We start from the raw sequence: 21881 nt of genomic DNA, 5'->3' as shown, positions 1-21881 counted from the left end.
TATGTTGTATTAACTTTAAACTAAGTTATGTGATATTTAGTATTAGCTTTGGACTAATATATGTGTAATGTAAACACATTTGAAATTTTCATTACAGTGTTATGTACTTGATGTTCTGAATTGTCTTGGTATGTTCTGAATTGTCTTGATTGAGTATTTGTTACTTTGTTGTGAAGCTTAAACCAATATGGATGATTATAATGGTACTCATGAGAGTGGCCATTTTATGGAACTATTAATGGATGGGGATTACAGAAATTATTGTGATGATCATGATGGTGGTGATTATAACAATGCTGACAATAATAATGATGGTACGAACAATAATAATGATGGTGATAACAATGATGATGATGATGATGGTGAGAGTAGTGACAGTGATGATGACAGTGACGGTGATTCTGATGATGATGATGGTAATGACGATTCTGACGAGGAGTTTTACCAGCTTGTGGCAGTTACCTGTGAAGCAGTTGTGACGTATTTCAATAAGTACATTAATAAGACTCCTTGTTATGATTCTGAACAAACAAGGTGGGATTGGCTGAGACGCTGTATGGAAGGTAATGAGAATTTGTGTTACAATATGTTTAGAATGAAAAAGGAGGTGTTTCATAATTTGTGTCAAGTTTTACAACATGACTTTGGACTTCAACATTCAAGGAATATAAGGTTAGAAGAGTTAGTGGCAATCTGTTTAGTGATACTTGGTCATGGAACATGTAACCGAATGGTTCAAGAATTATTTCAGCATTTGGGTGAAACCATAAGTAGACATTTTGAGAAGATGATCACTCTGTTGGGTGCTCGCTTTGCAACTGCATATGTAAAGCCTTCGGATCCAACTTTTAGTGAAGTTCCAATCAAAATACAAGACCATCCAATTTATTGGCCACATTTCAAAGTATGTGTACTATTGTATATTTGAATAAGTGTTATTGTCTATAAGATAATACAATGCATGTGGAACTGCAAACTATTAATGTTTTTATTAAGATTGCATCGGTGCGATTGATGGCACACATGTGATAGCGATTGTACCTACTGAGAAGTCCATTCCATACTTTGGAAGAAAGGTGATGATGCCGATGAAATCACCAGTAAGCTGCGAGCACTCTTCGAACCGAAGCAACACCTACAAAAAGAGAATAGACAACCTAAACAGAGAGCACTGGTGTGGTGCCGGCCAAAAACCCTCTGAAGGTCAAGTTAGAGTATTTTCAACAACTCTAGAGTGCCAGAGTGGAGATAACTATGCGTACCTTGGCTTATGAGGGTTTTGGAGTATATATAGTGGCATGGATCCGAAATAAGCGCCTTGGTGAGGAAGTACTTTCCTTCTAGGAGAGTAATTTGTAGGTTTCGCGTATCATCTAAAGCCCTTTTCCTTATAGGAATCTTCCTGACTAAGGCCGAGCGTGTAGCGCAAGAACTTTCCTTATATGCACGTATGTAAAGGGCAAAGCAAGTCAAGGATGAAGGTTGGGTTATTCCTTCAACTTTTATCTACTAAGGTCGTCAACCTACGTACGTCTCCTATACGGTCGTCAACCAACGTATGTCTCCAGCAAGGTCGTCAGCCCACGTATGTCTCTAGCAAGATCGTCAGCTTAGGACCTTCAGCCTTGACTTTGTCAGCTGATACTTCAGCCTAACGCCGTCACGTATGGTGCGTGGCTTCGAGCGTCAAAAGGAGATGTCCTAATGACTATGGCTGATGGGTTCGATGCTCTCGTCAGCCTTCTTAAAGCGTAAGTAACTTGTAAAATCACCACTATCAAAAGGGATATCCAACCCAAAATGTGATAGCTGCATGTGACTTTGATATGTTATTCACATTTGTTTTGCCTAGATGGGAAGGTGCAGCACACGACACCCACATTTTTCTTAATACTATTCGTAAACAAAGTAACAACTTTCCGCACCCACCACCAGGTTTGTAATTGGTTAATCAATTGTTCATTATAATGACATATTGTGTGTGTGTTAATACAATTGAATTTTTTGTCTAGGAAAATATTATGTAGTTGATTTTTGATACCCAATGATGAAAGGCTATTTGGCACCATACAAAGGGATATCATACCATCTTCAGGACTTTCAAAGGAGAGGTGGAAGCCCTAGAACTAGACGTGAAAAATTTAATCATGCTCACTCATCTCTTCGATGTGTGATTGAGCGCACTTTTGGTGTGTGGAAGAATGAATGGAGAATTATCAGAAACATGCCATCTTTTCCATTCCATATCCAAATACTTATTGTATCTGCTACTATGGCTCTTCATAATTTTGTTAGACTAAATGATAGGGATGATAGGGAGTTCATAAACGCCAATCAAGATTCAATTTCTAGAAGATAACATAATAGTGAAGTAGGTAGCAGTTATGAGTAGAACTCAGGATCTTTAACAGACCCTACGATGGTGGTTCTTCGTGATTCCATTGCTAATTCTGATAGGAGAATGATTTAGCCCATCTCCAAGTCGTCCATACAGGTCGTCCGTAGCCCACCTACTACCGTAAACGCCCTCAGAAACTTACCTACAAGTGCCTCGTCCAGGGAAGAAGAGCTCAAGACGAGGTACGCACCATCAGTGATGCACTCGTCCAGAGTGTCGACATCCTCGTCTTGAGCAAATTCACCCGTTAGGCGAAACAGCCCCCGCGTGTGAAACAAAGCACGCCCAACTGAGGAACTCAAGGACGAGGGTGTCACACTTAGGAAAATCTCCAAATGAGATATGATAATCCCTTATCCCACGCATAACCGCTGTGTATCCGTTGTGAAACAAGAGGCATAACTTCCAAACTGCTATGCAAGTTACGTTTGATTTCTATCTCTCCTCGTCGTAGAGAAGTTCATATTTTGGTAACCGCCTATGATAACACTATATAAAGGTCGTTTCGTACAAACCCAAGGTATGTTGAGTTTTTACTCCAAAAAAGTTGGAACTCAAATAACTTAGAGGAAGAAACTAACTTTGCCATCTGGAGGACTTTTGGCCAAGAAATTCTGGCCGCCTTTGATACGCTTTTCTTTCTTTTTCTGGGCCGTAGAAAGAACCAAGTAGTCCTTTCCAAATCCGAAGCATCCGGTTCCTTACCGATTTTCTTCGCATCATCGCCTTGGCGCCGTCTCGTGGGAAAGAACTTGTTATTCTATCCCGTACAAAAGGCTGAATGGTTCGAACAAGATCAAGTGGCTACCAGCCTGTGACCAGAGTAGGGATGCCTCCAAGAATCCCCTTCGCGATCGCAGACCGCCCGTAATGCAATCGCCTTCTATTCAAGACATACAATCCATGGCTGCCGCTATGGCAGAACCGACGCATCGAACTGTGGAGTTGAATAAGGAGATCAACCTCGTGAGGCAACGTCAAGGACATACGGAGGGAAGGGCCCCAAGTCGAAGGAGGAGGGGAAAATGTAGAGTCCGAAGATCAAACAAGGGGTACCGCTTCAAGAAGGAGCCGCACTTGGAAAAAGAAATGGACCAGATGAGAAAAGTCATGGAGGAAATGAGGGAAAATATGAGGCGAGCAAACCGCAGATGATATGGTCCACCGAACGACTCCCTTTCACGCCTTCCATCAACAAATACAATTCTCTACCCCCGAAGTTCAAAATGCCTTCTCAAGACTAGTACTATGGAAATCGCGACCCTTGCGATCATATTGCAACTTTCAAGACGACCATGCACCTACAGGGGGTCCCGTGACGAGATCATGTGCGTAGCTTTTCCCACCACACTCAAGGGACCAGTGCGAGTGTGGTTCAGCAAGATTCTCCCAAACTTAGTGGGATCATTTGAAGAACTAAGTAAACTGTTTGTCAACAACTTCATTGGAGGACAGCGTCACAAGCGTTCCTCCTCTAGCCTTCTGACCATAGAGCAAGGGGACAATGAGAGTTTGCGGTCTTTTATCACCCGGTTTAATAGAGAAGCCTTAACGGTGGACGAGATGGATGACAAGTTATTGCTGGCCGCTTTCCACAATGGGGTTAATTCTGACTTGTTCATTCCTAAGCTCTACGAGCAGGAACCACAGACTATGGCTGAGCTTGTCCATTCAGCCCTGAATTTTATGAATGCTGAAGACGCTATCATAGCCAAGAAAAGAAAAAGGGCAGAACGCTCGGAAATGGGCCACAATCGCTATCCGGACCAGGGACCTCGTCCAAAGAAAGTTTCTAGTAGACGAGAGAAAAGATAAGGATGGTAAGAAGGCCAGTTCCTCCGCGAGGAATCAGCAATACACGCCCTTGACTATGCCGTTAGAGCATGTTCTTATGCAGATCAAGGATGATCCGTCCTTGAAGTGGCCGGACAAATTGAAGGGGGACCCCAACAAGCGTAATAGGAGCAAGTACTGCCGTTTTCACAGGGACCATGGACATGATACGGACGAGTGCTTTGACTTGAAGCAGCAGATAGAAAATCTCATTAGACAGGGAAAATTGAGGAACTTCCTTGGACGAGACCAGAAAGATGAGAAAATGAAGGCCAAGGTGGAAGAATCATCACGCCCCACTAGGAGAAATAAGGGTAATTATAGGAGGAAGCTCGACTGCCAGCCGTCCAAGTCAAGGAAGACATACCTAAAGGTGGTGCAACATCCAATGGCTCGAACGACCTCTCGCACGGAGGAGGTAGACCAACAGCCGTTACTCACGTACGAGGAGGCAGGACGAGTTCACCACCCCCACGATGACGCGATAGTCATCACCCTACTCATCTCCGATTACACGACCGTAGGTACCGATAGACAATGGCGGGGCCTTCGCGCAGACATTCTCTACTACCCCGCATTCCAACAACGAGACTAGGACGAGATCGCCTTCGACCAAAGGAACTCGCCGTTGGTAGGATTCGGGGGAATGAAGGTGCAACCCGTCCGGCACCATCACGCCGCCAGTGGTCGTCGAACATATCCGCAAAGCAGATAACCAAGGAGGTGAATTTCCTTGTTGTTGATTGTGCATCGTCATACAATGCGATTATTGGAAGGCCAACATTGAACAACTCGGAAAGCAAAGTTGACCTCTACCTACCACCTCGTCCATCAAATTCTCGACAGAGCACGAGTAGGCCGTGCACAAGGAGACCACCGGGCCGCCGCAGAATGCTACTTAGCGCCGGCCATGGACGAGCATATGCAAAGGCAGAGTATAGACGGAAGGAGTAGGTTGTGGGCCGAGCCCACCGAAGCACAGAGACGTCCTTTTGGACGATAACCAGCCCGAGAAGTCTACCAGAGTGGGGGCGAGCATGGAAACGGGGGCAAAGCACGCTTTGATTTGGTTTCTGAAGAAAAACCTCGATATCTTTGCATGGAGTCATGAGGACATGCCTGGCATCGATCCGAGCGTCATTACCCATAGCCTGAACGTGTGTCCCTATTCGAAACCAGTGCGACAAAAGAGAAGAGTTTTTGCTCCCGAGCGAGACAACGCCATTAAGGAAGAGGTGCAGAAGTTGGTCGCTGCGGAGTTTATCCGAGAAGTTCATTACCCAGACTGGTTGGCGAACGTAGTCATGGTCAAGAAAGCCAATGGGAAGTGGCGGATGTGCATGGATTTCACTGATCTAAACAAGGCATGCCCCAAGGATAGCTACCCATTGCCGCGCATTGACCAGTTAGTGGACTCGACGGCAGGCCACAGGATACTTAGCTTCATGGACGCTTTCGGTGGTATAACCGCATTCGTATGAATGAAGCGGATCGTAGAGAAAACCTCATTCGTCACGAGCCAAGGGTTGTATTGCTACAATGTTATGCCCTTCGGTTTGAAGAATGCGGGGGCGACCTACCAAAGGCTAGTTAACCATATGTTCCGTCCTCAAATCGGGCGAAATGTGGAGGTTTATGTGGACGACATGCTAGTAAAGAGCCAGGACGAGGATAAACATCTTGACGACCTTCAAGAGACTTTTGATACATTGCGACGGTACCACATGAAATTAAATCCGAGCAAGTGTGCTTTCGGGGTTTCATCGGGTAAATTCTTGGGGTTTATGGTGTCGCACAGAGGAATTGAGGCGAATCCAGATAAAATCCAGGCGATACTGAACATGGAGCCACCAAATATCAAGGAAGTCCAGTCTCTTACTGGACGAGTTGCCGCCCTCAACAGGTTTGTATCGAAAGCTACTGACAAATGTTTACCTTTCTTTAAAGTCCTTAGGAAGGCTTTTGAATGGACGGACGAGTGTCAGAAGGCCTTCCAAGACTTGAAGACGTATCTAGTGACGGCACCACTGTTGAGTCCGTCTGTACCTGGGGAAGAGTTGTATTTGTACTTGGCAGTGTCCCCACACGTAGTAAGCTCAGCGTTAGTCAGAGAAGAGGGGAAAGTCCAGAAGTCGGTCTATTACACAAGCCACGCGATGAGAGGGGCAGAAGGGCGATACCCAATGATGGAGAAACTAGCCTTCGCACTAATCACAGCTTCCAGGAAGCTAAGACATTATTTTCAGGCACACGTCATCAACGTCCTGACGGACCATCCCATAAAAAAGGCAATGAGCAAGTTGGAAGCTGCTGGACGGCTAGTACAGGCCGTTGAGCTCAGCGAGTTTGATGTCAGGTACCTCCCAAGGAGCGCGATAAAAGCGCAGGCGTTGGTAGATTTCATTGCGGAATTTACTCCCAGTTAGAACGACCTGAACAAGGACGAAAGAAATGAAATGTGGGTGGTTAATGTAGACGGATCGTCCACACTGTACGCAGGAGGGATTGGAATCGTACTGAAGTCCCCTGAGGGTGACAAGCTGGAGTATGCGGCCCGTCTGCAATATCCAACTACCAACAACGAGGCTGAGTACGAGGCTCTACTCAAGGGGTTGGAATTGGCCAAGTCCCTAGGGGCGGAGTCGTTAACAATCAGAGGAGACTCTCAACTAGTCATTAACCAAGTAAATGGGATGTGCGATGTCAAAGAAGATCGAATGAAGAAGTACCTTAACAAAGTGAAACGCCTTGCCCGGAAATTCTCAGCCATAAGTTTTATTCAACTTCCTAGGAGGAGAACGCCGGCGTACGCATTGGCAAAAGCCGCCTCTGCAGGAGTCATAGACGAGTTCGACGACATCCAAGCACATGCCGAGCATAGGGGACATCCCCGACATACAACAGATAGGGAGGAGAAGAAAATTGGATGAGTCCGATAATAATCTATCTCAAAGATGGGAGGCTTCCCGAAGACAAGGATGAAGCGAGAAAGTTAAGGGTCGGCCGTCGGCCAAGTATGTCATCATAAATGAGGTGTTGTACAAGCGAGGCTTTTCTCAACCCTACTTAAGATGTTTGGCTCTCGACGAGTCAAACTATGTTCGAGGGAGGTTCATGAAGGATCCCGTGGAAATCATTCGGCCAGGGCAAGGTCCCTCGTCCATAAGATCGTCCGTGCCGCTACTATCGTCAACAATGTGCGTACGCTAAAGCCTATGTCAAGATATGTGACCAATGCCGCCGTTATAGCAATGTGCCTGCATGCCCGTCGAGTATCGTACCCCAATGATGCCCCCATGACCCTTCGCACACTGGGGACCGGATATCCCGGGTCCTTTTCCAATAGAGTCCGCAAATGAAGTTTTTGGTGGTAGTGGATAGATTACTTTACCAAGTGGGTAGAAGCCGAGCCTCTTGCAAGAATCACTCAACAGTAACGTGAAGAATTTTGTATGGAAGAATATCCTATGCAGTTCTGAGTACCTGTGGTATTAGTATCCGACAACGGACGTCAATTTGACAACGCACCCTTCAGGGATTTCTGCAATCATTTTGGAATCAAGAATCACTATTCTTCACCCTCCCATCCACAGGCAAATGGGCAAGCGGAAGTAGCAAACCGATCCCTGCTAAAAATCATCAAGACTCGGCTTAAGGGGGCAAAAGGGATATGGCCAGACGAGCTACTTGGTGTTCTGTGGGCCTATAGGACGACTGCACGAACTCCGACAAGAGAGACCCCTTTTAAACTAGCATATGGGAGTGAAGCTGTTATACCGGCAGAGGTTCATATGGCAAGCCACCGAGTGATGAAGTACCAGGAGAAAGACAACGGGGAACAACTTCTTCTTGACCTCGATCTTATTGATGAGGTAAGAATGGATGTGGAGCAAAGGACAGCAAGATACAAAAATCTCATGGCCAGACAGCATGACGCCATGGTAAGGCCCAGACGGTTCAGTGTTGGGGACCTTGTCCTCAAAAGGGTCTCCTTGGCGACCAGGAACCCAGCTCATGGAAAACTGGGACCCAATTGGGAAGGACCCTACAAAGTAATCAATTGCAAAAGGCAGGGGTCCTACTACCTGGAAGCCCTAGATGGACGGAAGTTAGAACATCCTTGGAACGTGGAAGATCTGCGAAAGTACTATCAGTAATGAGCAGGGACGAGGGAAGTCAGTGGTGTTACCACTACTACTGCTGTCACTACAAGAGCCACTATAGCTAGTTGTGTTGCGATATTCATCTATCTCCCTATCAACGCTATTGCTAGACGAAGAAAAACTTTCGGACATTTTGGAAATGTAAGGGAAGCCTAAAACGAGCGTAGAGAAAATACCTGGCTCTAGACGAAGAAAACTAAAGGACGCTGGAATACTCCTAGACGAGGCGATGGACGAGAGATGTCAAACGAGAGAATTTTAAAAATGAGGAGACAGGGAGGAAATCCACTATTTATAGGCGTTGAAAAGTAAAACCCAGAACGCAATGACCAATCAGGAAGAACCACGTGGCAACCTCCTCGAAAACCCAAACCAACACAACGGTTAACCCGGGTAAGTAATGACACGTGACATAATATGAAGCCTTTGTAACCTCGTCCCTTACTTTGAGACACGTGGAATAATATGTTGAAACAAGTCCAAGAAACAAAAGAACTTTGGACGACCTTAGAACAGGGGGCAACTGATAAGAGAATGATTTAGCCCATCTCCAAGTCGTCCATACAGGTCGTCCGTAGCCCACCTACTACCGTAAACGCCCTCAGAAACTTACCTACAAGTGCCTCGTCCAGGGAAGAAGAGCTCAAGACGAGGTACGCACCATCAGTGATGCACTCGTCCAGAGTGTCGACATCCTCGTCTTGAGCAAATTCACCCGTTAGGCGAAACAGCCCCCGCGTGTGAAACAAAGCACGCCCAACTGAGGAACTCAAGGACGAGGGTGTCACACTTAGGAAAATCTCCAAATGAGATATGATAATCCCTTATCCCACGCATAACCGCCAGGTATCCGTTGTGAAACAAGAGCATAACTTCCAAATGGTTATGCAAGTTACGTTTGATTTCTATCTCTCCTTGAAGCCAGGAGAAGTTCATATTTTGGTAACCGCCTATGATAACACTATATAAAGGTCAAGTTTCAGACAAACCCAAGGTATGTTGAGTTTTTACTCCAAAAAAGTTGGAACTCAAATAACTTAGAGGAAAAAACTAACTTTGCCATCGGAGGACTTTTGGCCGGCAGCCTCGGTCGCCTTTGATACGCTTTTCTTTCTTTTTCAGGCCATAGAAAGAACCAGTAGTCCTTTCCAGTCCGAAGCATCCAGCCTACTGATTTTCTTCGCATCATCAAATTCCATTTGGGAGGATAATAATTAGTAGTTGTATTTTTTTTTTTTTATAATATCATGTAGTATAATTTATATTTGGGTTATTGGTATGTATTTTATCATCTTTTTTACATTTTTGTGTTGTACGATTTAAACTTGGGTTATTGATATGTATTTTATATCTTTTTACATTTTTATATAGTACAATTTAAACTTGGATTATTGGTGTATATTTTATCATCTTTTTACATTTTCATTTTGTGCTTCATGATGATGAAAATTATTTAGATTTAATTAATATTAATAAGAAGTCATTAATGGTAATAACAAATAATTATGACACTAAAAAAGAATAATTGCCCAAACATTATTAAAATAATACCAATAATATATATTTATTATTATTATTATTATTATTATTATTATTATTATTATTTAGTAAGTATATGAAGTAGTTGATTTAAGTATGAAATAAACTTCCTTATATATACATTGTCCTTTTTGGTAATTTATCCCTCAAACTGCAACTTTTATAGTGTTAGCCAAACACTCAGCTTTTTCAAAAAGCACTTTTTAACAGCTTTTACTAAACACTCAGTTTTTTGAAAAAACACTTTTTCATTATGCACTTTTTGAAAACTCAACTTTTTTATTATACACTTTTTCAAAACGCCCAACCAAACTCACCCTAAGTAAGACTGCGAGTCATAAATTAATAAACATTTTAAATTAATTAACTATGATATATAAATAAATGTCCAAGTCAAAACTTGATCACTAGCCACTTCATATATATAATAAAAGATTAAAAAGTATGATCACACAAAATGTGTTGAGCGACATAAAACCGGTCGTAGAAAATAGGATACACACATAAACTTAGAAAAGTTATGTTTAGAAGAGAATATTAGAGAATATGTAAATTAGTTGTTGAACTGAACTTACGAAGAGAAGAGATTGTTGGAGATTAATATCCAATTACCAGTTGTTAGGTGGTTGAACATGAAGAGAAAATAACTTGTTAAAAAACAAGAGTTGGGGGGCTTTAGTATTGGTTCCTTGTTCCTACTGCCCACCAATTAACTAAACCTACTATGACTACTCAGTCTGAACATTAATTTTTCTCTAATAAATGGCATGAATATAATTAAATTTATTGGGATGATAGATTTTTGGACGTTGCCGATGGGATGGGATCCAATAATCCAATTAATGTGAAGTTTTCTTTCCAAAGACTCTAATATCCATGCATTAATGAAAGGCCAAACTTTGGCTGGTTCTGTTGAAGGAGGTTTTGTAAATATTCTATTGAAATAGTCTAATCCAGAAATTAACACTTTTTACACTATCGAAATTCACACTAATTTCATAACAACAATTTGAATGCTCAATTTGTTAAAAAAAATCTTTTTTTATTTTTATTTACCCATAATCCAAACAACCAAATAGAATAATATACATTCTTCATTGAAATGACAAATGATCATTTCCTACCTAAAACCTCAATTTTTTTCTCGGAAACGAAACATGAATCACCAAAACCCAAAAAGATCCAAAAATGAAAAACGAAAAACCCTAGGTAACATCATGAAATTTCAAGTTCTAAAATTGGAGAGAGAGAGAGAGAGAGAGAGGAATCTAAGAAGCAAAAACGACAATGTATTGAGTAGAGAGAGAGTACCTTCGGCACGGTGGGTCAATGAGAGCAGTACTGAGATAGGAGAGTGTTTGAGTGACTGATTTGGGTGTGAGAGTGAGTGATTTTGAAAGTTTCAGAATCAATGATTTTGAGAGTGAGTGAGTGAGTTTGAGAGAGCGGAGTGAAGTTTGAGTGAGTGAGTATTTGACGAAGAGTGTTTCAGTGTGTTTAAACTTTGAGAGTGTTTGAGTGAGGTGTTTGAAAGTGCTACTGTATTTGGTTTGTGGTGTGCAGATTTTGAGTCTTATACACTCGATTTCTACATGGCTAATTTCGAGTCTTATAAACTCAATTTCTACGTGACTAAATTTGCTTCATGTAAAAAATTTGTCCACATACAAACACCAAAAATCAAGCTTTAGAAACTCGAGTTCTAAATTAATCTCGAGTCTTAAAAACACTAGATGTCAGATACTAAGGGGGTGTTTAATAGAGTAGTTTGATATGAGATTTTTGTAATTTTTTAAAATACGTGTAGGTGAAAAAGCGTGTAATATTGTTTAAAATGTAAAAATGTGGGATTGAAATGGCCCTAAAAATGTAAAAAAAGTGTGTAACAAATAGCCCTAAGAGCATCCACACCAGTTCCTGTAAAGTCTTCTAAATTAGAAAAAAAACTACAAATTTTAAACATTTTGAGCAAAAAAACACCCACATCAGTGGGTGTAAAAATGTGTAAAGTTGTGCAAATCCATCTATGAGCTACAGTAAGCATGTATATTTACACAATTACTGTAGCTCGTTTATCCATTATTTTATTAATTTCCGTTCGCTCCTTTTTTTTCTCTCTTTTCTTTGTGCTCAACAAACCCAGTTAACTTCTCCTCTTCTCATCTTTTTCTTTTTCCTCAGATGCACATAAACACACCCACATACAAGCACATCCACATAGACAAATCAACAAAGATACACTTGCTAAAAAAAAAAAAACACACACAGAGACAAATCGGTGCTTGATCGGTGCTCATGGAACAATTGGAGCCTGATCGGAGCTAGGGAGATCTCAGATTTGATCGATGCTTGTGGATTGGAGCTAGGGAGATCGGTTGGTGCTTGTGGATCGGAGCTAGGGAGAGACCGAGACCACTACGAATGCCACGTTCCACATGATGTCCAAAGCCACCATGGGCTTCGAGTACCCCCAGTCAGCCCTGCGCTCCTCCAGCTGCCGCGTCGTCGTCTCCTACACTAGCATGGACGGGCCGCGATGCCCCGTGGCGTGGCCCAGGAGCAAGGCCAGAGTGGTGGATCGTGGGTCGCAGTGTCGAAGCTGCCTTGTCGTGGGTCTGATCTGGTCAAATCTGATCGTGATCAAGAGAGTTGATCTGAAAAAAAAAAAAAGAAGGGTAGAGAGTGGGTAGAGAGATGCGTATAGAGAGAGTAAAAAATCAGAAATAATGGCTAGAGAGAGCGCGTGTATTAAATAAGGTGGTTGAAAAAATAATAAAAAATTTGAAAAAATTAATTATTTAATTAAAAGAGATAATAGAATAGATGAGTGGATGTTTTGTAAAATTAAATATATAAAATAAAAAAAGTAAGTTTTTATCGGTAAAATAGATCCAAATGAAAAAACCTCTAATATTTCTTTTCAAACTGACAACTAAAGGAAAATGATAGATATTTAAGGCTAAATGAAAAGAAAAATCCCCAAATATCCCTGGGTTGGCGAGTTTTGGGTTTCTTCTGCTTGAAACCGAAATCGAAGTCCGGGGGAATCTGAAAGTTGGAAATGACGGAGCAGATAAAGTTCAGCGTATTATGCAGCCTATTCACTTGGATGCAGCGGAGTAAGTCGTCGGCCAAGACGCGCTCCAAGTTCCGCAAATTCCTGGACACCTTCTGCGATCCCCGCGATTACTTCACAGCAATCCGCCTCGTGCTCCCCAACCTGGACCGCGAGCGCGGTACCTATGGCCTCAAGGAGTCCATTCTCGCCACCTGTCTCATCGACGCCCTCGGCATGTCTCGCGACTCTCAGGACGCCCTCCGCCTTCTCAATTGGCGCAAAGGAGGCGCCCAAACTGGTGCCAATGCCGGCAATTTCTCGCTCGTTGCTGCGGAGGTTTGCTTCCATTATTATTATTATTATTATTAATATTATTATTATTATTATTATTATTATTATTATTATTATTATTATTACTAGTGGTTAACCCGCGCAATGCGCGGAATCATTTTATAATTTAGATTCACCTTTACATCACTCACACCATATTTGATAGGTTTGACCTTTTGTGTTGTATATAATACATGCAAAAATAATTAATTAATTTGACTTTGCATGTCATCAATTAATTTGATCCATCTGTGATAGACCAAGCACAATAGATTCATAGGTTTTCTGATATTTAGTTTCATTGCTTGAAATTAGAAGCTTTTTAATGTAGCACCTATAAAAATGCATACTCATAGCATTCTCAATTTTCATCAATCTTGTATTCCCAAAATAAGGCTGCACTGAACAGTGCGTCAATCTAACAGAGAATTGAATTGCAATTTACAATTATAAATGAGTTCAAAATTAGAATCACATATATTACAAAACTTAAATTCATGTTGATATAAGAGTCTTAGAATGCTCAGATTACAAAACCATAGCCTAAATTAAATATCTCATAATCTGAAATAAACCAGAAAATTAAGTAAATAAGAAAGGGGTATAAAGAATAGAACTTGGTACATAATTCTTAAGCATTTTTTATGCTTCCAAGTCTTCTATTTCAGCAACTATTTTCTATTACGTAAGAAAAGTTATCCATCCAGTCCTTTAGGAGGTTATTTTGGCATAATTTCCTTTGTGACTTTTGGAATGTCAAAGTTGATGTAGAGCTTTGTTGCCCATGTGAATGACAATCGATAGTTACCTACAAATTTTTTTAATCAGTTAGGCATTAACATTTGTTATGTTTTCATTTAAAGTATATGAGAATAATATCTAATAATATTTAAAACTACAGTTAAAGAAGCAGATTAAAGAACCAAACAGATATGAAGAATGCAATTATAGGAAAATACTCCCTCAACACAAATCTATCCTAGTAAACCACAAAATCCACACCCCTTCTTGAAAAAAAATTGAATCACCAAAGTACTTTACATCCTCTTTACCAAAATAACAGACAAATAACCAAATACTTATAGTGATCAGGCCCAAGTAGGGGGGAAAATCCATGAATATGCTTATTAGTACCACAAATAAAAACATCATTTCAAATCTCCATAAAATTTTTGCAGATGGGGGAATTTCCAAGTAACCCATGTGATAGCCTATTTGCTAAAGGTGAGACAAAAAGATAGAAGTTAGCTTATTTTCGAAAAAAGCTAGTTTTGGGGTTTTATTTAAAAATAAAAAGGGTGAGATAAAAAGTAAAAAATCTGGATGCATACATTTTAGCCTATTCCCTAGTGTACTCCACCCCCCAAGAGCAGGTGTTTTGGGTAAGTAATTGCTAGAGTGTGACGCACTATCGCAAGGTAGTAAAAACCATGGCTTGTAAACCTGCATGAAAGCCTTGCCTGCAGTAGAAGTTGTGGTAAGCAAACTGAACAGATAAGAAGTTAGATATACCTTTGTGCATAATTTTTTTGTAATTCTTTTAGGCTATATCGTTTTCATTATCGTGTGCAATAAAATACCGTTACTTTATAATAATAAAAAACAGTCAAGATATAATCATGAACAATGTGGTGGTCTTCAAATTTCAATAGAACACAGTAATACATAACCTTTTAACTTGTGGAGCACCATTCAGTCACATTAAATCTTTTTTGATACATGCCATTCAGTTCCATAATTAAGCATACCATATTTACAAAATCAGACAAAACAGATTCAAGAGTGTAAATGTAGGACACAAATAAACCAAAGCAACTATATCAAAACCAAGTAAAATACATAGCATCAATTAACCAACTCAAGGGCTCATAGAATACAACCATTATTTGATAAATAACACGGAAATTTCAAAAGACACGTTTGTTTAAAACTCCCAAACTCCCTGAAGTACAATAGATGTTCACTTGAAAATAATAAAACAGTTCCAAGGCATTTAAACGATATGTGGGAAGTCACAATACTACAATATTTTGAAAGGAAAGCAAAGAGAAACAGGGATCAAAACAGGTAGGGAAAACCAAAACTCCAAATGACAATTTTAAGATTCTGGTCTTGTAGTTTCCAAACAGTAACATTTCATCATATAATATAAAGACGCCATTTGCATTAGCTCCTTAAACTTCAGAAGAATCACCAGGCCAGTACTAAAAGACTGATGCACCTAAGTAGGATCTGCAAAATGAATAAGAAAGCATAAAAAAAGATTTCATGAAAACAAATGAAGATTTTTAAGACCAGATCCTTTACAGAAAGGGTTGAGCTGATAAAATAGTAAAATATATGAGTAAAGTTCAAAAAAATTATGTGGTTCTATATGTAATCAAGATTGTGGAAAAAATTATTCAATAACATCGTTAAACCTATGAACTCCAAAGAGAAACCATCCTTGATAAAATTAAAATATGAAGATATAATGGTGGCACAGAACAGAAAACAGTTTGAAGAATTTGCTAAAGATGTAGTTTAATATGTAATGTATCACTTACCTTTTTAGAGAAAAATAAACATGAAATCCATGCAATAAGAAAATTAATAGACATGAAATCCATGTGATAAGAAAATTAGTATTGAAATTAGGGAGAAAAAGGACAGAAACATTGAAGTTGTACTAAACCTGGTGAATAAAGGCAGAAGATGATTGCAATTCAAAATATCTACCGCAATTAGTCATATGCAAAAGAACCCAACATTTACAAATCAGAGGGCATAGAACCAAAGTCTTATTAATCGGATTTATGGATTTAACAACACATAAAACCATTTTAAAAAAGAAACCAATTACAACAAAACTTAAATCTCACCATGAAAACATAACAGAAGTAACCAAAAAAAAAAAAACCAAAAATTGAACATGCATAACAGAATGAACAACACATTCATCACAGGAAAAACGACATCAAAAGGGCCTAAAACAAAAATGGAACATAATAATAACAAAAGCGAATATATTGAAATGAACAAAAACAAAATTTAATCAACACAACAATCGAACAAACAGAACTCAAGAAATTGTAAAAATAAATTGGAAATTAAGGAAAAAGGTAGCAGATTGGCAGCAGTGGAGGCAAAAAGGCATTTTAATGTTCAATACCTTTTTATTCTCTATGTTCTAGGGTTTAATTTTTTAAAATCAGAGCAACTACAAACGAAAAGCTTTAAATATATACTGCAAAAACCTTAACAACAATGGCAGAGAAGAGACATGGGAAACGAAAATATAAAAAGGGGAAAATATTTCAACAAAAAATTAAAAACAACATAAATGAAATGACAGAACTTTATTTTTTTGGCAACACATAAATCCATGTTCTTCAACATATCTAACACAAATATGCAAAACCAAACCAATTCTAACCCAAATACCTTAATATATAAACCAAAATCTAAAATCAAACCTGAATTAAAACCAATCTGGCCAAAATACTCAAAGCCAAAACCTAACAGAGAAAGAAAAAACTTTACCAATAGCGACCCTCTGATCTCTCTATTTGCACCTTGTGGCGTTTCTGTATAGTGGTTTTGGTCGTCTGATAGGGGCGTTAGGGCGTTGGGGAAAGCCAGTTTTCTGGTGGCTTCAAACGAATGGCGGCGGCGGCGGCGGCGCCATGAGATGTCTCTCCTTCTCTCTCTGCGCCTTACAAACCCTCAAACTCTCTGTATCTCTCTCGATCCTTTTGGGTTTTTATATTTAGTTAACCGGTTTTATTGAATTGTTAAGTTAAACGGTGTGTAAAAGCGAAACACAATAACTTTGCTATTTTAAGTTTACTGAAACGTTGAACTGTGCGGGTCTTTTAACTTAAAGTTACATACGGGTCAGTTTTTAAAGTGTCTTATTTTCCTAATGTGTCAACACCTCCTTAAAAGGCTTCTGCTTTTATATATAGTATTAGATTACTACTACTACTGACTGAGGTAGTCTCGTGCGTGCAAACAGGTTTTGCAGTGTAGACAAGGAATGGCGTCTGGTGGACTAACAATTAAGGATGTCAATGACTTGCTTGATCGTTTGTCTTCCAGTGAAAACAGGTATATTACATAAAAAGAACAAAGTTTGTTTAAAGAATTACAATAAATCAGATAGAATAACTAAGATAGTTTTCAAAATCACTAGTGGAATTACAATGTGTAAAACCCCAAACCTACCCGAGACCAGTTTTGTTGAGCTGCCAACTCCATCTATTTTTAGATCTGTTTGGTTATGTTTTCAGAAATTTGTTTGCAAAAACATTGAGAGTTTTAAAAAGAAGATGTTTCAATGGTACAATTAAAACTGATATCTAGTTCATGAACAGTACAAAGCACAATATAGTCTAAACATTATGTATTTTTATATTATTATTATTATTAAATTTTTTTTTTCATGATGTCATTATGGACCTTCTTGCTCATTTTGATTCTTTGTATGATGCACTCGCGGCTACAGGGCCGAGAAGACATCAGTTCTTTCTACTCTGATAAACAAGACAAATGCACTGGAAATGAAGTGGATTATCATGATTATTCTTAAAGGTGTTTGTTCATTGACATCCTCCATAGTTTGTTGAGCTCTTTCCTTCATTACTGCAAACTATGTTTGTTATCTAACTTTTTATTTTTATTTTTTGAAGATCTAAAGCTGGGGATTAGTGAAAAAAGCGTTTTTCATGAATTCCATCCTGATGCTGAAGACTTGTTTAATGTTACCTGTGACTTAAAATTGGTTTGTGAAAAGCTGAGGGATAGAACTCAACGGCACAATCGACAGGTCTGTTACTAATTTTCAAGCAATTCTTTGATTCTGTTTTTCATAATTTATTTTCTTTTAACATTTTTTTTTCTCGAGTGCTTTTGGAGGCATGTTATTTTTAAGCACTAGTTTATGACAGAATGTTGTAATGAATACGAGTTGTCAAATGAAGCCAGATATAATAGCATTTAAGGTTTGACTTAAAGTGCGTATAAAGAAACTCACTTGAAGAGCTCTCTGTACAGCTGTTAGTGCAATGTTTGGAATCTAGATCATTTATGTCTGCCAAATCAATTACTCTTGTTAGTGTTATCTTTGATTTTCTTTTGTCTCTTAGGCTAGTTTTATGATTCCTTTATTTCTCTTTGTTTCGGTTTTTTCCTTTGTTCACTATTGTGAACTCTATGTATTTTTTCTTCTATTCCTTTTTTAATTATATTACTTTCTTACCTATCTACAAAAAAAAAAAAAAAAAAACACTCATTGGAAGTACCCATTGAACCCTAAACACCCAGAAGACAAAGGTCCACAATGCAAATGCAATGTCACATTGTAACAACAAAAAATCCACAGTTTCGTGGCTTTTGCCATTGGTTTGCAACACTAATCTACTAGAGTGACCCAATTTTAAGAGACTTATTACATGTTAGAATCTTTACCCAAGCTGTTGTCCACACAAAGAATTCAGCCCTTTTTAGAGCCATAGCTTATTTTATTTTATTTTTAATTTTTTATTATTAAATAGAGCTATAGCTTTTCTAAGAGAAATGTGCATCATTGAACCTCTCAACGCCACGTAATTGCCATTCAACCTCCACATCATATGATCAGAGTATTCTCTCCTTTGAATGCTTGAGTACAAAATATCACAATGAAATTTGCTGACTCTAGTTCTCAATCATTGAAATTTCTAATGAACATGACATTCCATTAGCGTGTACTCCCATCATTTTGATAAAGTAAGATTTAATTGAGGATCTTTATCGTTAGCCATTGCATACAACTTGGGTTACATGTACATCTCCTTCAAAGATTGATTATCACACCCTGCAAAATCTTACCTTGTTGCCATTTCCTACCCAAATTGTGCATGATCCATTGATTGCCCATGAATGCTTATATAGGGTTTGTTTGGGAACAACTTATCTAAGCTTTTTGCTGAAAACTTTGTGCTTAAAGTGTGCTAAAGAATACTTGTATCTTGAAAAAATTTGAAAAAGTGAGAAAAGGTGGCAAAAAGTGAGGTTTTAAAAAGCTGTACATAAAAGCTAAAAGCTAAAGCTTAAAGCTAACGCCAAATTCACCCATAGTCCCCTCAGATTTGGCATATCACGTACAAGTTAGATTTGGAGAAAGCATATGATCATGTGCATATAAATTTCTTGTTGTATATGCTTAAAAGGTGTGGTTTTGGTCTCAGATGGAGCCAGTGTATACTCGTGTATTTCCGTGGTTCGACTTTAGTTTAAGGCACAAAGCTAGAGTCCTTAATAGAGTTGCAGATGGTCTTAGTAGGAGGTCTTCCTTACTAGTGCAGATGTACAACACAGTTGAGGGCTTCGAGGCATTTAGGGAGCATTATAAAGAAGATTCCAAGTTGTTTTAGATTATGTAGAATTTGCTACAAGGCAATAGAGCTGCCTGTCCTTAATTCAACCTGCAAGATGGCTATTTGTTTAAAGGCTTGCTCCTTTGTATTCCAAAATGTTCTCTCAGGCACAAGATTCTTCTTGAAGTGCATAACCAAGGCCATTTTGGGAGAGAGAAGACATTGCATCTCCCACAACAACAATTCTATTGGCCAGGCATGCTTAAGGATGTAGGAAGACTAGTTCAAAGATGTCAGATTGTATTTGCCCCTTCTAGTGCCTAACAAGCCTTGGACCAGCATTAGCATGGACTTTGTGCTTGGATTAACCCCTACTGCTAGAAGATCAGACTCTATTCTAGCGGTAGTGGACAGATTCTTCAAGATGGCCCATTTTGTGGCTTGCAAAAAGACTAATGATGCCTCCAATATTGCTGGTTTATTTTTCAGGGATATCTATAAGTTACATGGAGTTCCAACCAGCATTGTGTCTGATAGGATGCCAAGTTTCCTGCCCACTTCTGGAGAACTTTGTGGAGGAAATTTGGTACCGACTTGCAATACAGAACCAGTTTCCATCCTCAAACGGATGGGCAGATTGAGGTGGTCAATGGGAGCTTGAGCAACCTCCTAAGGTGTTTTGTAAGGGACAAACCTAAGGAATGGGAGAATGACTTACCTACGGTAGAGTTTGCCTACAACTCATCTACCAATAGAACCACTCAACATTCTTCCTTTTAGATTGTTTATGGGATGCAACCATCTAGTGTTCTTGACTTGTCAAGCTTACTATTACCCAAGAAAGAGCATCCGAAAGCCATTGAATTAGGTGACTTCATACAACAGCTACATGCAGAGATTAAAAAGAAAGTAAAGGCCAGCAATGCTAAGTACAAGGCATAAGCTGACAAGAAGAAAAGACAAGTGATTTCAAGGAAGGTGACCTAGTATTGGTGATCTTGAACAAGGAGAGGAACCCTGCTGGATCTTATACTAAGTTGCAGCAAAAGAAGATTGGTCCTTGTCTTATACTACATAAGAACAATGACAATGCCTACCAAGTCAAGCTACTTGATCATCTACGCATTTCTAACAATTTCAATGTACATCTCTTGCTACCTTATCATGCACTAGATCAACTTACAATTGGTCACACTTGAGGACAAGTGTGTTCCAAAGAGGGATAGTCTTGATGCAGTTCATTTTTAAAGCTAGCTGTTACTAGTACTTATGTTTGTATGATAAGTACTTCCTTTTACTTTTGATAGCCTGTATCACTTGTAACAGAAAGTTAATTAACTGATAGGTTGTTAGTGATAAGTGCAATAGCCTATTAGTTAGAGAAGTTTGTTAGGGTCTGGCCAATCGTATGGCAGCCACATTGTGGGTTCTTGTAGCTAACTCAACAGCTTGCTTATGTAATTATAAATAAGCAAGGTTGCCTTCATTGTAACTAGTTGAATTTGAATTCAAGAAATCTCTACCTATGAGGTATTATTCCAAGAGTGTATCACCGAAGTATACACTAGGGACAAGAACAATAAAAAACACGAATTACAAGAATAATTGTCTACTACAGACAACCAATCCAATAAGGTTTTGAAGAAGAAGAGTTTAAGATCAGGAATTGTCCTTTCAGATATCTAGTTATTTCTTTCCCGATAGTACCATTCTGATGTCGCCCAAACTTCCCTTGCCAACAAGCTAAAAGTTCAACCACCTTCTTCGGCATAACCCAAAATACCAAACAAGGAGAACACCATAGCCCACAAGGGATATCTCTTTCCCTTGGAGAGGAATTTGGTGTGCCAAAGCCCGAAAGCGGTACCGGCTTTCTTTGTGTGAACCGCAACATGGGGAAATATTTTGACTAATGATAATGTTAGAAAGAAAGGAATCACATGGTAGGTTGGTGTGGGGATTTGAATTATTTGTTACTTCATTGGGAGTTTTTGTTTTTGTTTTTGTTTTTTTTGTTTTTGTTTTTTGTTTTTTTTGTTTTGTTTTTTGTTTTTTGTTTTGTGTCTCTTTGGAGTTCGGTGATGTCGCATAAGAGTATTTAATGTACTTGCTGGTTGGTGGAATTGGTTTGGTAAATGTTTGTCTACAGTGTGGAATTTCGCCCCTTTGTTTTATGATTTGGCAGGAGCGGAATTCCTATACTTTTGAAGATGTATAGTTGA

General features: G+C 39.3%; 1 protein-coding gene and 1 pseudogene across 3 annotated transcripts in view; both read left to right on the top strand.

Moving 5' to 3' along the window:
• The first annotated feature begins 187 nt into the window (after positions 1–187).
• On the top strand, positions 188–9612 carry LOC142606408 (protein ANTAGONIST OF LIKE HETEROCHROMATIN PROTEIN 1-like; annotated as a pseudogene).
• A 3240-nt stretch (positions 9613–12852) lies between these two features.
• Positions 12853–21881, top strand: part of LOC142611855 (DNA ligase 4) — a 53308-nt gene continuing 44279 nt past the window's right edge. For 2 of the 3 annotated variants that reach the window (XM_075784005.1, XM_075783998.1), the window contains exons 1-4: positions 12853–13327; positions 17319–17410; positions 17808–17893; positions 17992–18128. In XM_075784005.1, the coding sequence (XP_075640120.1) occupies positions 12995–13327; positions 17319–17410; positions 17808–17893; positions 17992–18128 (648 nt within the window). In that variant the 5' untranslated portion in view covers positions 12853–12994. The remainder of the gene's footprint in view (positions 13328–17318; positions 17411–17807; positions 17894–17991; positions 18129–21881) is intronic. The other variant, XM_075784012.1, reaches the window with a different exon arrangement.

The sequence above is a fragment of the Castanea sativa genome, chromosome 1, assembly GCF_040712315.1.
Source record: "Castanea sativa cultivar Marrone di Chiusa Pesio chromosome 1, ASM4071231v1".
NCBI classification, from domain to species: domain Eukaryota; kingdom Viridiplantae; phylum Streptophyta; class Magnoliopsida; order Fagales; family Fagaceae; genus Castanea; species Castanea sativa.
Note: the sequence above shows the minus strand (reverse complement) of the source record. Positions and strands in the feature narration are given on the sequence as shown.